The 10,909-nt window shown below is 45.7% G+C and overlaps 1 protein-coding gene across 1 annotated transcript; it reads right to left on the reverse strand.

Moving 5' to 3' along the window:
* Window positions 1-599: 599 nt before the first annotated feature.
* LOC100954666 (nuclear envelope pore membrane protein POM 121C-like) lies at window positions 600-4,052 on the reverse strand. The gene is made up of 2 exons (XM_012813666.2): window positions 1,154-4,052; window positions 600-1,021 (listed from the first exon to the last, which is right to left on the reverse strand). Exons 1-2 carry the CDS (start codon window positions 3,960-3,962, stop codon window positions 600-602), a joined length of 3,231 nt encoding a protein of 1,076 aa, XP_012669120.1. The 5' UTR covers window positions 3,963-4,052.
* Window positions 4,053-10,909: the final 6,857 nt, after the last annotated feature.

Below are 10,909 nucleotides of genomic sequence, written 5' to 3' on the forward strand. Positions count from 1 at the left end.
AGCAAAGACGGCTGTCAGCAGAAAGGTGGGCAGGGAGGCCACCTGAGTAAGCTTACACACTAAGCAAGAGTCAGGGAAGTGAGTGAACTGAATGTGCAGAATGTTCTGCAGCCTCACCAGTGGGCTTGTCCAAGTTAAGGTCCTGGGCTCTGCCCTGCTGGAACCAGCCTTCCCTTCCTCCAAGGCAGGTGCTTCCCACAGGAGAAGGCAAAGGGCACCAGGGATGCCACTCCCCTGCTGGTGGCTGATGCCTGTTCCCCATTTGTTTTGTGGAATGCAAAGGGTGGAAGAATATTCCTAGCAGGTGCCAGTGTCCATATATGGGAAAGGGATTGGGGGACAAAGGCTACTTTTTGCAGGTAAGCTCATTTTCCTCCAGTGAGTTCTCGTAAGTGGAGGCTAATACTTCCTTGTCTCTTGTAGGATATAATTGTTTTAAAATGATTTTCAATTTAGCTTTATCTTAGAGACCATGGCGTGATGCCACTCCCCTGCTGGTGGCTGATGCCTGTTCCGTTTGTTTTGTGGAATGCAAAGGGTGGAAGGCTACTCCTAGCAGGTGTCAACGTCCATATATGGGAAATGTCAAGGGACAAAGGCTACTTTTTGCGGGTAAGCTGCCTTCGGGCCTGCAGCCGCTGCCGAACCCCAGGGGTCTTGGATCCCACACCAATGGAAAATGAAGGAACCAGCAATCTGATGGGTCCAACTCCAACAAAGCCTTGGGTGGGTGTTGAGGACACTCCAAAGGAGGGGCTGCTGCCCGATGTGCCCACTGCAGTGGTGGTGGTGTTCTGATGGAAGGTGGCACTGGAGGTGGCTCCAAACACAGGTTTATTGTCAGGAGTGCTGGCCACACTGAAGACCTGGCTTGTCCGGCTGGGTGTGCCCGGGATGCTCTGACTTACGCTCCCCCCAAAGACAGTGGTAATGCCTGTGGTTCTATTCTTTCCTGCTCCAAAGCCAAATGCTCCAGATGTGGAGCTGGAGCCTGGGGCAGACACATTGATCCCAAAGTCAGCTCTCCCAGCAGAGACTTCTGATGACCCCATCATGGGGCCAAGCACTGAGCCACTGGTCCCACTACTGGTGATAGGAGTTGTAGGTCCAAAGCCAGAGGTGATGGCTGAACCAAAGTTAAACCCAGTATCACCACTGCCAAGTGGGACTGCTGACACCCCAAATGAGAAGGGGCCAAATACTGAACTACTGAGCCAACTGCTGCTGGTTTGGGTTATAGCTCCAATGTTGGAGGTGCTGGCTTCACCAAAGGAGAAAACAGCCATGGTGCTAGCAAAGGCTGGCTGAGTGTTGGCAGGTGTGCTGAAGGCAGAGGCTATGGTTACCAAACTTCTGAAAGCTGAATGTGCAGCACTGCCAAAGGCTGGCTGGCCTGGGGTTGGTGCTGGATTTGTAAGTGGAGCTGGGGCTGCAGAGTTTCCAAATGTGAAAGAGCTTGGGGTAAGGGCTGGTTTGCTATTCCCCTGTGGCTGCCCATCAGCGGCACCAAATGCAGGCTGGGGACTGGCTCCTGGAAATGATGGGAGGTGAGGTTTGTTGCTTGAGCCAAAGGGAATGTTGAATGCTGGGGTCATTGTGTTACTAAGCATCAGTGCTGGCTGGCTGGTGGGGGCTGGGGATGAGGTGGTCAAGGTGTCACCAAAGCCATGGAAGACGACAGAGCTGCTGCTACTGGTTGTCTGAACAGCACTGAGAGGGGACTGACCAGAGGTGGTGACCATGGTTGATACACGCTTGGCAGTACGCTTGCCAACCTGGAAGGTGGAGCTCTTGGCTGGGGTAAAGCTGGCACCAGAGGCAGGGGGTGCCCCGAAGAGAAAGGGCTGTGCAGTGGAAGGGGTGATACGCCTCACACTGCTCTTGGTGCTGTTTACACTGCTCAGGCCATGGCCAAAAGCAGACTTCAAAGCAGGGTCTCCAGAAGTACTGCCTGTGCTGATAGATGCCACTGCAGAGGTGGCAGTGGCCAGGCCAGTGAAGACAGGGGTAGTTGTGACTGTAGGACTGGCCTGAATAGTTGTGTGCTTGAAGAAGGGAGCTGACAAGGGCATAGATGGAGGCAGCTCCCTGTTGCTAAAGACAGGCTGGAAGCTCAGGGCCGAGGTGATGGTTGTCGTGGGGAGGGTGAAGCTGGAGTGTGCTGTGCTCAGGAACGAATGCACAGATAGCTGGCTGTCTTTCTTCTGGCTGCTAGGTGGGGCCATGGAAAGGGGCATGAACAAGGGAGATGAGGAAGGCATAGCAGGAGCCGCAGAAGATGGAGGGTTAGAAGGTGGAGTGCTCAGCATTCCAAAATGAAATTCTCGTTTGGGGGTATGGGATGGGGCAGATAGGGCTTGGGATTGGACAGATGTCTTTTCAGGAAGGTCTGAAGTTGACCTCATTTCGGTGGCTGGTATTATGGAAGAAGCAGGGACCAGCTCCATGAACATGACTGTGGACGTTGAGTCTATAGTGGTGGCTGGAAGGGGCCCTGACTGTGAAGAGCCCATTCCAGCCAGAAGGCCGTGTGTCATTGGAGATGGATGATCCTGGGTGGTTGCCAGTCTAGCAGATTCTGGGAAGGATGGGAGGCTTGGGCGATTCTGCATTTGATTCCAGCTCTGCAACAGTGGGTTACTGCTTGCATCTGGGAGAGAGGCCATGGAGGACGCAGTCTCTGCAGGAGAAGGGGTAAAAGTAAATGAAGGCTGCATGGTGGTTGGAGTTTCAGAGGGATAGTTGGAGGCAGCATCAGTCGTGTCCCCCAAAAGCTTGTTGAACCAATCGAATGTAGCTTTCTTTTCTAAGTCCAGGTCTTCAGCAGTGACTGAATAGCCAAGCTGGGGAGGTGGAGGCAAAGTCAGCAGTTCCCCTCGCCTAGATGGCAGCAGCTGAAACTTGCGTTTTCGTGGCCTAGAGCTGCCAGGTGTAGATGGGGAACTCCAGGAGTTTTGTTCCTTCCACGTGGTGGTGTCTGCAGCCTTCTCTCCCTGGGACTCCTTGTCTGTAAGCGGTGGAGTTGAAGACCTGGAATGATGACCCGGCTCCTCTCCTCTTATTTTCTTTGCTGGCCTCTGTTGTGTCTGGGAGTGGGATGAAGAGGGTGAGGAACTGGGGCCTCTTCTCTTCTGGAGCTGTGAGAAGCCTCGGGTAGAGCTGTAGGAACTGCTAATGGCATTGCGGCTGTGGACAGGGATGCCACATGTGTACGTGCTGGCCAAGGAGCTCGCACAGGAGGAGCACGATCTCTTATTCAAGGGGTTCTCTGAGCTCTGGGAATCGGGACCTCTCTTCAGAGACTCAGGCTCAGGCACCAAAGAAGCCGGGACTCCTTTGGCCACCAGGGGCTCAAGGGCTGAATGTGCAGTCCCACTGCTGTCGTGGCACCTTCTTTGACTTTCCTGACCATCCGCAAATATTTGGTCTTCTCCACCCACTGTCTTTTTGGTCCTGTCTTGGAGTGCACTCTGGACAGTATCCTTTGCCCTTGGGTTTGGGGCATCAGGTGGTGGCGAGGACAGTGCTGAGCTGATCACCTGCTCTGGTCCTGCAGAACGAGTCCATTTTCTGTCAAGAGGGGGGATCCTCACAGGCACTGGGCCGCCCACCCTCCTGAAATGACGAACAGACAGCAGGATCTTCTTGCTGGGGCAACCATCCCAGCACACTGTGGGAAGTACCCCCAGAAGGGAATACCGGGCCTGTCGGAGCGGATGCCACCTTCGAGGTGTCATTACGTAGCGCTTTGATGAAGTCCCACAGTCCCTGTGGCAAGGCCTCCTGGGGGCCCGGAGCAAAGGTGTGGGGAGCGAGGGCCAAACGTGGTGAACATGATGGTTCCGCAGGGCGGGAGGCGGGGGCCAGGCAGCTGGGCAGCGGTCCAGCCTCTCCTGCTGATCCCTGCCCTCCTGCGCGGGCGCAGGCTGTGGCATGCCAAGTTTGCCCAGGTAACCGCCCATGAGGAGCAGTTTAGCAGGGTCAGGTCCTTCGAATAGGGTCGGCGAATCTGGGAGGTTTCCGTTGACTGCAGACCTGGCAGGAGGGGAGGGGATCAGTATTCCCTGGCTCGCGCCTTCAGGTTTGTGAGGACAAGGCGCGGGAAGCTCGGGCTCGCGGCGGGGTCTCCACGAGGTTCCGGAGCCTCCCACCTCCCCCGCCCCCTACCGGGACCATCCAGGCCAACGCAGCTTCCCCAGGCACCAGGTACAGCGCGAGGCGGGGCAGTAACAGCCCTCGACACAGGCTCTGAGTGGCTGCCGCTGGCCACCTCCAGCCGCCGCAGCCTTGAAGACAACCTAATAGCTAATAGCTATTAGGGCTTAGTATGTGTCAGACCCTGTTACAAGTGGTTATGTACATGAACAGCTCAGTGAGCCAGTGAGCACAGTCTTTGGGGAACTGTTTCTCTGACTCACTGCCATTGATGTCAGAAGGCTGAATGTGGTGGCTGCAATCTACCAGCAGAGGACATGTCAGGCTCTGGGGTAACTTCAGCGTATGCCCTGGGAGACCAGCAGAGCTTCTGTCTGACTTCAGTCAACTCACAGAATCACAAGACAACAACATGGTGGTTATTTCATGCCACTGAGTGTTGGGTTTGGAGATCATTAAGCTGTAAAGATGCCCCATATCTTGGATATTTCCATAGAATAGACAAAAACACATGAGGAGGGTAAATTAATGTCCCGAGTGAAAAGTGTGGCTTCTGTAATACACTGCAGCTCAACAAATGTCCAGCTAAAAAGACATCTCTTCTGATTGTTCTGAAAGCGTCTACATGGTGAAGACATTATGGTAAATAGGATGAATGAACAAAATAGTTGATACAAGTGGTCCTTGAGTTACAGATGAGATACCATTATTGAGAAATCTTTAAGTCTGATTTGTATATAACCAAGATCCCCAATGAACAGTGTATATACTGTAATAATAACAAAAACAATACTATCATGGCTCATATGTAGTAATAATAATATGGTGTAATATTGCATTAATAGTAATACCTTTGTATTGTATAACTTACAGAAACTCTTTTAATTCAAAGGGAGCATAAAAACAATGTCATACAAAATGTTTACGTAGGAGATCAGAGAAATTTCAAAAAATAATGTTACAGGTTGACAGTCACCTAATGTTGCATCAGTGTCTTGCTTGTTGGAAGGGGCATATTTGACACAAGAGGCAGGCTACTATGAATCAGAGATGGTGATGGAGATTGTGCTGGAGAAGATGGAGATGGTGGTGGAGGACCAGGTTTAGAGTCTGTTGCTGGAAGAGGGGAACTCATCACTGAAGTCAGTGGCTTTAAAAGGTATCTAGGGGTGTCTGCAGGGCTCTTTTTCTTTTGCTCATAATGAATGCCTTGTAGCAGCTGATGCTCTCACTAACTGCGCTGTAAACCTTTGTCGTCCCCTCCGTGTAATGTTTTTGCTCCTCAAGCTCAGCAAATCCTGCTCCAATGAGAAAAATGGCTTCAGCTCATTCTCTTATAAACTTTGACTCTGGATTGTATCATTCTTCATATTCTTGGGTTTCTATCAGCTTCTTCTTTATCTATAAGATTAGCCACTAGCATGAAGATGCTGTGCCAATGAACCACTTACAGTGTGCAGGTTTATGTGCAGAAGAAACTAGATCTGAAATTATTGATTTAATTATTTAATAAGTTATCCTTGTAGGGAGACCCTCAAAGGGGTCACGACCCATAGGTTGAGAACCGCTGTTCTACACTTTTAAGAATGACAGAATTTTCTTTCCTGCCCCAGGGCCTTTCTATCTGCTTTTTGGTCTGCAGGAGCCATGTTTCCCCAATATGGTTCACTCCCTAGATTTTTTTAAGTCCTTGCTCAGGTGTCTCCTAATCAGATAGGACTTCCCTGACAGAGCTGCCTCTCTGCCCCATTTCCTACTTCTCTATCCTACGCAACACTGTTACTGTGTATATTCATTTGTTTGTGCTCTGTCCCCCTCCACCAGAGTGTGAGCTCCCTGAGGACAGGAACTGTTTTGCGTACTGCTCTATTCTCAGTGAGGAGAACAAATATTTGTTGCATGATTGGGAGTTGGAATATCTAAAAGTTCTTGCTCTCAGCTAAATAGAAATGCTGAGCTTTATAGTGTACTTTGTTTAACATCAGTGGTTACATCTGCCCTTATAGCAAGTCTTTGAAAGTAGCTGGATTTCCTAAATTCTTTACATAATTACCCTTTTAAGCCTGATGAGCATTTAGAAATGGAATCTCTCAATTGCTTTTTACTACATAATATCTCTGCCATTAACGTTATCATTTATCAAACACTGCAATGAGACATACATTAATACTTGCCTCAGGAGAAGTCCAGGCTCTGGTGAACACAATGGCATAAAGCAAAGAATAGTGGACTTGGTGCCTAGTCCTAGCCCCACCCCATATGAGGCCGTATAGTCTGAGCAAAGTCACTTTATCTCTGAGAATTTTTTCTTTAGCTGTAAAATGCACATACCCTGCCAACTCTACCTGACCTAGGTGTTGTGAGGGTCAAATAAGAAGTGCGTAGAAATGCTCTGAATGCCTGAAAAGCACCATGAAAACATAACAGGTTATGATTATATCAAAATAAAAATCATGGGCTGGATGCGGTGGCTCATGCCTTTTAACACTTTGGGAGGACGAGGTGGGTAGATTGCCTAAGCTCAGGAGCTCAAGACTAGACTGAGCTAGAGCGAGATGCCATCTCTAAAAAGTAGCCAGGAATTGTGGTGGATGCCTATAGTCCCAGCTACTTGGGAGGCTGTGGCAAAAGGATTGCTTAAGGCCAAGTGTTTGAGGTTGCCATGAGCTCTGATGCCATGGCACTTTACTAAGGGCAACAAAATGAAATTCTCTCTCAAACAAACAAACAAAAAAATCAGTCATCAACTATTGAGCACACCTGATACAACTAAGAGGCTCTACCAGGGTTCTGGAAGAAGTCTTTGCATAAGCTCTCAGAAAAGTTTTTCAAATAGTTGGGGGAAAGGAGGATGGCATGCATATTGAATTTTTTTCATCTAATTATGATGTATAATTTCCAAAATGTACTTCAGATACAAATTTAATTTTTAATAGAATTGACTGACTTGAATTGTATCTTGACATGCTAATTTATATCAAAGGATACTGACTTGAGCCATAAGCATCATTTAGTAGGCATCTATCAATTAGAAGCTACCTCTTTGTGCATGCATGCCCATATATGTGTTTCTTGTTAGGGCCCTATTCTTTTGTCCATGTTGTTTTTTAAAAAAATATGTAATAAATATGTTTCCACTGGAAAAGATTAAAATATCATATAATATTTTTCAGCACTGACATGATACCACAAATGGAAAATTTCCCACTTGGCCTCATGTGATGGATTGCAATCAAAATGCTGGCACTCAACACATAGTTTATTCAGCATACTCAAGGGAAAAAGACCCTCCTTGCCTCCTTCACCTGGTGATACAGCCTTTCCATGCATTCCCAGTTTCTCCCACACAACCAGGCCCAAAAAATATAATAAAAACACTTGTGCAGCAAGAAGCAGCAATGCTAAATTCCCGCTATGTCCCTCAGGACCTCATTGTGTTTTTCTGCTTATTGTTTTCTCTTGTTTTGTAAAGATATTATTAAAAAGGTCAAAGAGACACCCCTATTGGTAACAGTGATAGGAAAAAGAGGAAGCATTTGTGTTTATCTACAGCACAGAAAGTCAAGCTAGTGTAGAAATTGTATAGTAGCTGGCAAGTGGCTTACACTCTGAGAGGCCGAGGCGGGTGGATTGCCTGAGTTCACAAGTTCAAGATCAGCCTGAGCTGGAGTGAGACTTTGTCTCTAAAATTAGCCAGGCATTGTGGCAGACACCTGTATTGCCAGCTACATGGAAGGCTGACATGAGAGAATCAATCACTCGAGCCCGAGAGAGTTTGAAGTTGCTGTGAACTATGATGCCACAGCACTCTACTGGGAGACTTTGTCTCAAAGAAAAGAGAAGAGAAAAAAAGAAAGAAAGAAAGAAAGAGTAAAGAAATTGTATAGTAGTGTAAGTGTAAAACATTTTAAGAAGGGAATGGTGTTGTAATGATCAAGTATGACCTGAAGAAACAGAAGGATAAACTTCTGAGTTTTATGCTTAAAGTGTAAACAGAAATTAATTAAAACTAGGAAAACTCTTGATAAAGCTAAAAGTGAAGATCTCAATCATGTACTGCAAGGGTGGATTTGTCAGTATTGCAGTGAACACATGCCACTTAATGGTACACAGATCATGAAATAAGCAAGACCTATCACAGTGAACCAAAAATTGAAGGCAACTATGAATATTTAATGGACTGATTTCAAAAATTTAGATAAGATACAGCATTAATTTTTAAAATATTTATGGTGATAGCATCATGAAGCAGCATAGAAATTCATTGACCAGAGTCCCAAGCTCATTGCCAAAGATAATCTGACATTATAACATTATCTTCTGGTGAAACATTATTGTTTTGGTGTTACTATCTCCAGAAGTCATTGACTGCTGCTGGAGAGATATGAGATAGCCCCTGCAGGTGTTAAGGATGCCAAGTACAGAATAACTGTGCTGGGATGTGCTAATGCAGCAGGCACACATAGGGTAAACTTGCTGTGATAGACAAAGGCATGCTACTTTCAAGGAGTGAATCTCTCACTAGTCTGTTACTATGCTTACAAAAAGACGTGGATCACCAGGAACATCTTTTCTGATTGTTTTCACAAATATTCTTACCAGCACTCATGCTCCCTGCAGGAAAACTAACCTGAATGACCACTGCAAGATTTTTTTTTTTTTTTTTTGGAGACAGAGTTTCACTTATTAACCCTTGGTAGAGTGCCATGGCATCGCAGCTCATAGCAACCTTCAACTTCTTGGGCTTAGGTGATTCTCTTGCCTCAGCTCCCGAGTAGCTGGGACTACAGGCACTCGCTACAATGCCTGGCTATTTTTTTGTTGCAGTTTGGACAGGGCCAGATTTGAACCCGCCACCCTCGGTATATAGGGCCAGTGCCTTACCCACTGAGCCACAGATGCTGCCCACCTCTGTAAGATTTTCTTTCTTGACAATCGATCTGCTCATCCATATTCTTTTTCCTAAGTGTGACTTTATTAATTATGTACTTTCACCAAATGTGACTTCATTTATTGAACCATGTGACCAGGATATCCTTAAATCAGTGAAGAGTAAATATAAAAACACTTCCTTGACTAGGCACAGTGGCTCGCACCTGTAATCCTAGCATTCTGGGAGGATCACTTGAGTGTAGGAGTTGGAGGACCAGCCTGGGCAACAGAGTGAGATCCTTGTCTTTACAAACAAAATTAAAAATAGACAAGGTATGATGGTGTGCTCCTGTAGTCCTAGCTGCTCAGGAGGCTGTGATAGGACGATTGCTTGAGCCCATGAGTTTGAGGTTACAGTGAGCTAGGATCATGCCATTGTCCTCCAGCCTGGGCAACAGAATAAGACCCTCTCTCTAAAAAGAGCAGGAAACAAAAAACTTTTTGAACAGTATGCTAGTAGTGTGGGCATGGCTGTAAGGAATTTAGCATAAAGAATGGCATATATGCTGTTGTCAATGCTTAAACAGAATGACTAAAGACAATGGTGCATTCCTGGCACAACCTCTGTAACCGTGTTCAAAGATGATGATGAACAAGGTGGTGACTTTGAAGGAGTCCATATGTCAAGTGAGAAAAAAAGATGATGTCTGATCTCCTTACATATGCAAAAAAATATACCTTCAGAATTTGTCAATCAGCAGAAAGAAGTGACTATTGACTAGTTTTCAGTGTTGATAAGGAGGCTTGTTTATTCACTTATCAATGGTGAAATAGCTGAAATGGTTCTGAATCAAGGTGATTGTGATAACAATGATGATGAAGATGACACTTTTAATACTGCAGAAAAAGTGCCTATAGGGGGCATTCTGAAAATGTGGTATGGGCTCATTGAGGGACTAGAGGAGCAACATATTTTCATAACAAAACTAGAAGTCACATCAGTTTATAAAATCAAAAAGAGACTTCTAAGACAAAACAATTGTTAACAAAGCAGATGTCTCTGGAGGAAAAATTTTAAAAACTCTTCCACAGAATGCCTCCTCATACCTAGAGGACCCTCTTCCTGGTCCCTCAAGTACTTCTGATATTTATTCTCACCTAGAAAAGACAGTGTAGAGTAACTTTCTATTTTTTCTATTTTATTTTATTTCATTTTAATTTTTTAATTTCAGATTAATATATAAGGACACTGATGATTAGGTTACATTGTTTGCATTTATTAGATAAAGTCCAAGTTGTAGTTGAGCCCTGTACCAGGAGCTACACCATATACCCCCAACCTTGTGCTCTTTAGGTGAGAACACACCAGTCTCCTCTCCTTCCTTCCACTTGCTCCCTCTTTCCTCCCAACTCCCCTTCTTAAATTTCATTGTGTTTTCCTCTCATGTGGGTATATATTTGTTCACCAACTAGTTTCATGTTACTATTGAATACATTTGATGGCTTGTTTCCCATTCTTGCAATACTTTACTTAGGAAGATGTTCTCCATATCCATCCAGGTAAATGTAAAAGATGTAAAGTTTCCATTTTTCTTTATGGCTGAATAATATTCATATATATATATACACACACACACATATATATTACATACATATCATAGGTTATTTATCCATTTGTGAATTGATGGGCACTTGTGTTAGTTCCACATCTTGGCACTTGTGAATTGAGGTGCAATAAACATTCTAGTGCAAATGTCCTTATGGTAAAATGATTTTTTTTTCTCTTTCTTGGTAGATACATACTAATGGGATCATTGGATTGTGGGATCAAATGGAAGGTCTACTACTATTAGTTCTTTGAGGATTTCCCATACTTCTTTTC

Source organism: Otolemur garnettii, unplaced genomic scaffold (assembly GCF_000181295.1).
Source record: "Otolemur garnettii isolate 467f Iridium unplaced genomic scaffold, OtoGar3 scaffold00006, whole genome shotgun sequence".
Taxonomy (NCBI): Eukaryota; Metazoa; Chordata; class Mammalia; order Primates; family Galagidae; genus Otolemur; species Otolemur garnettii.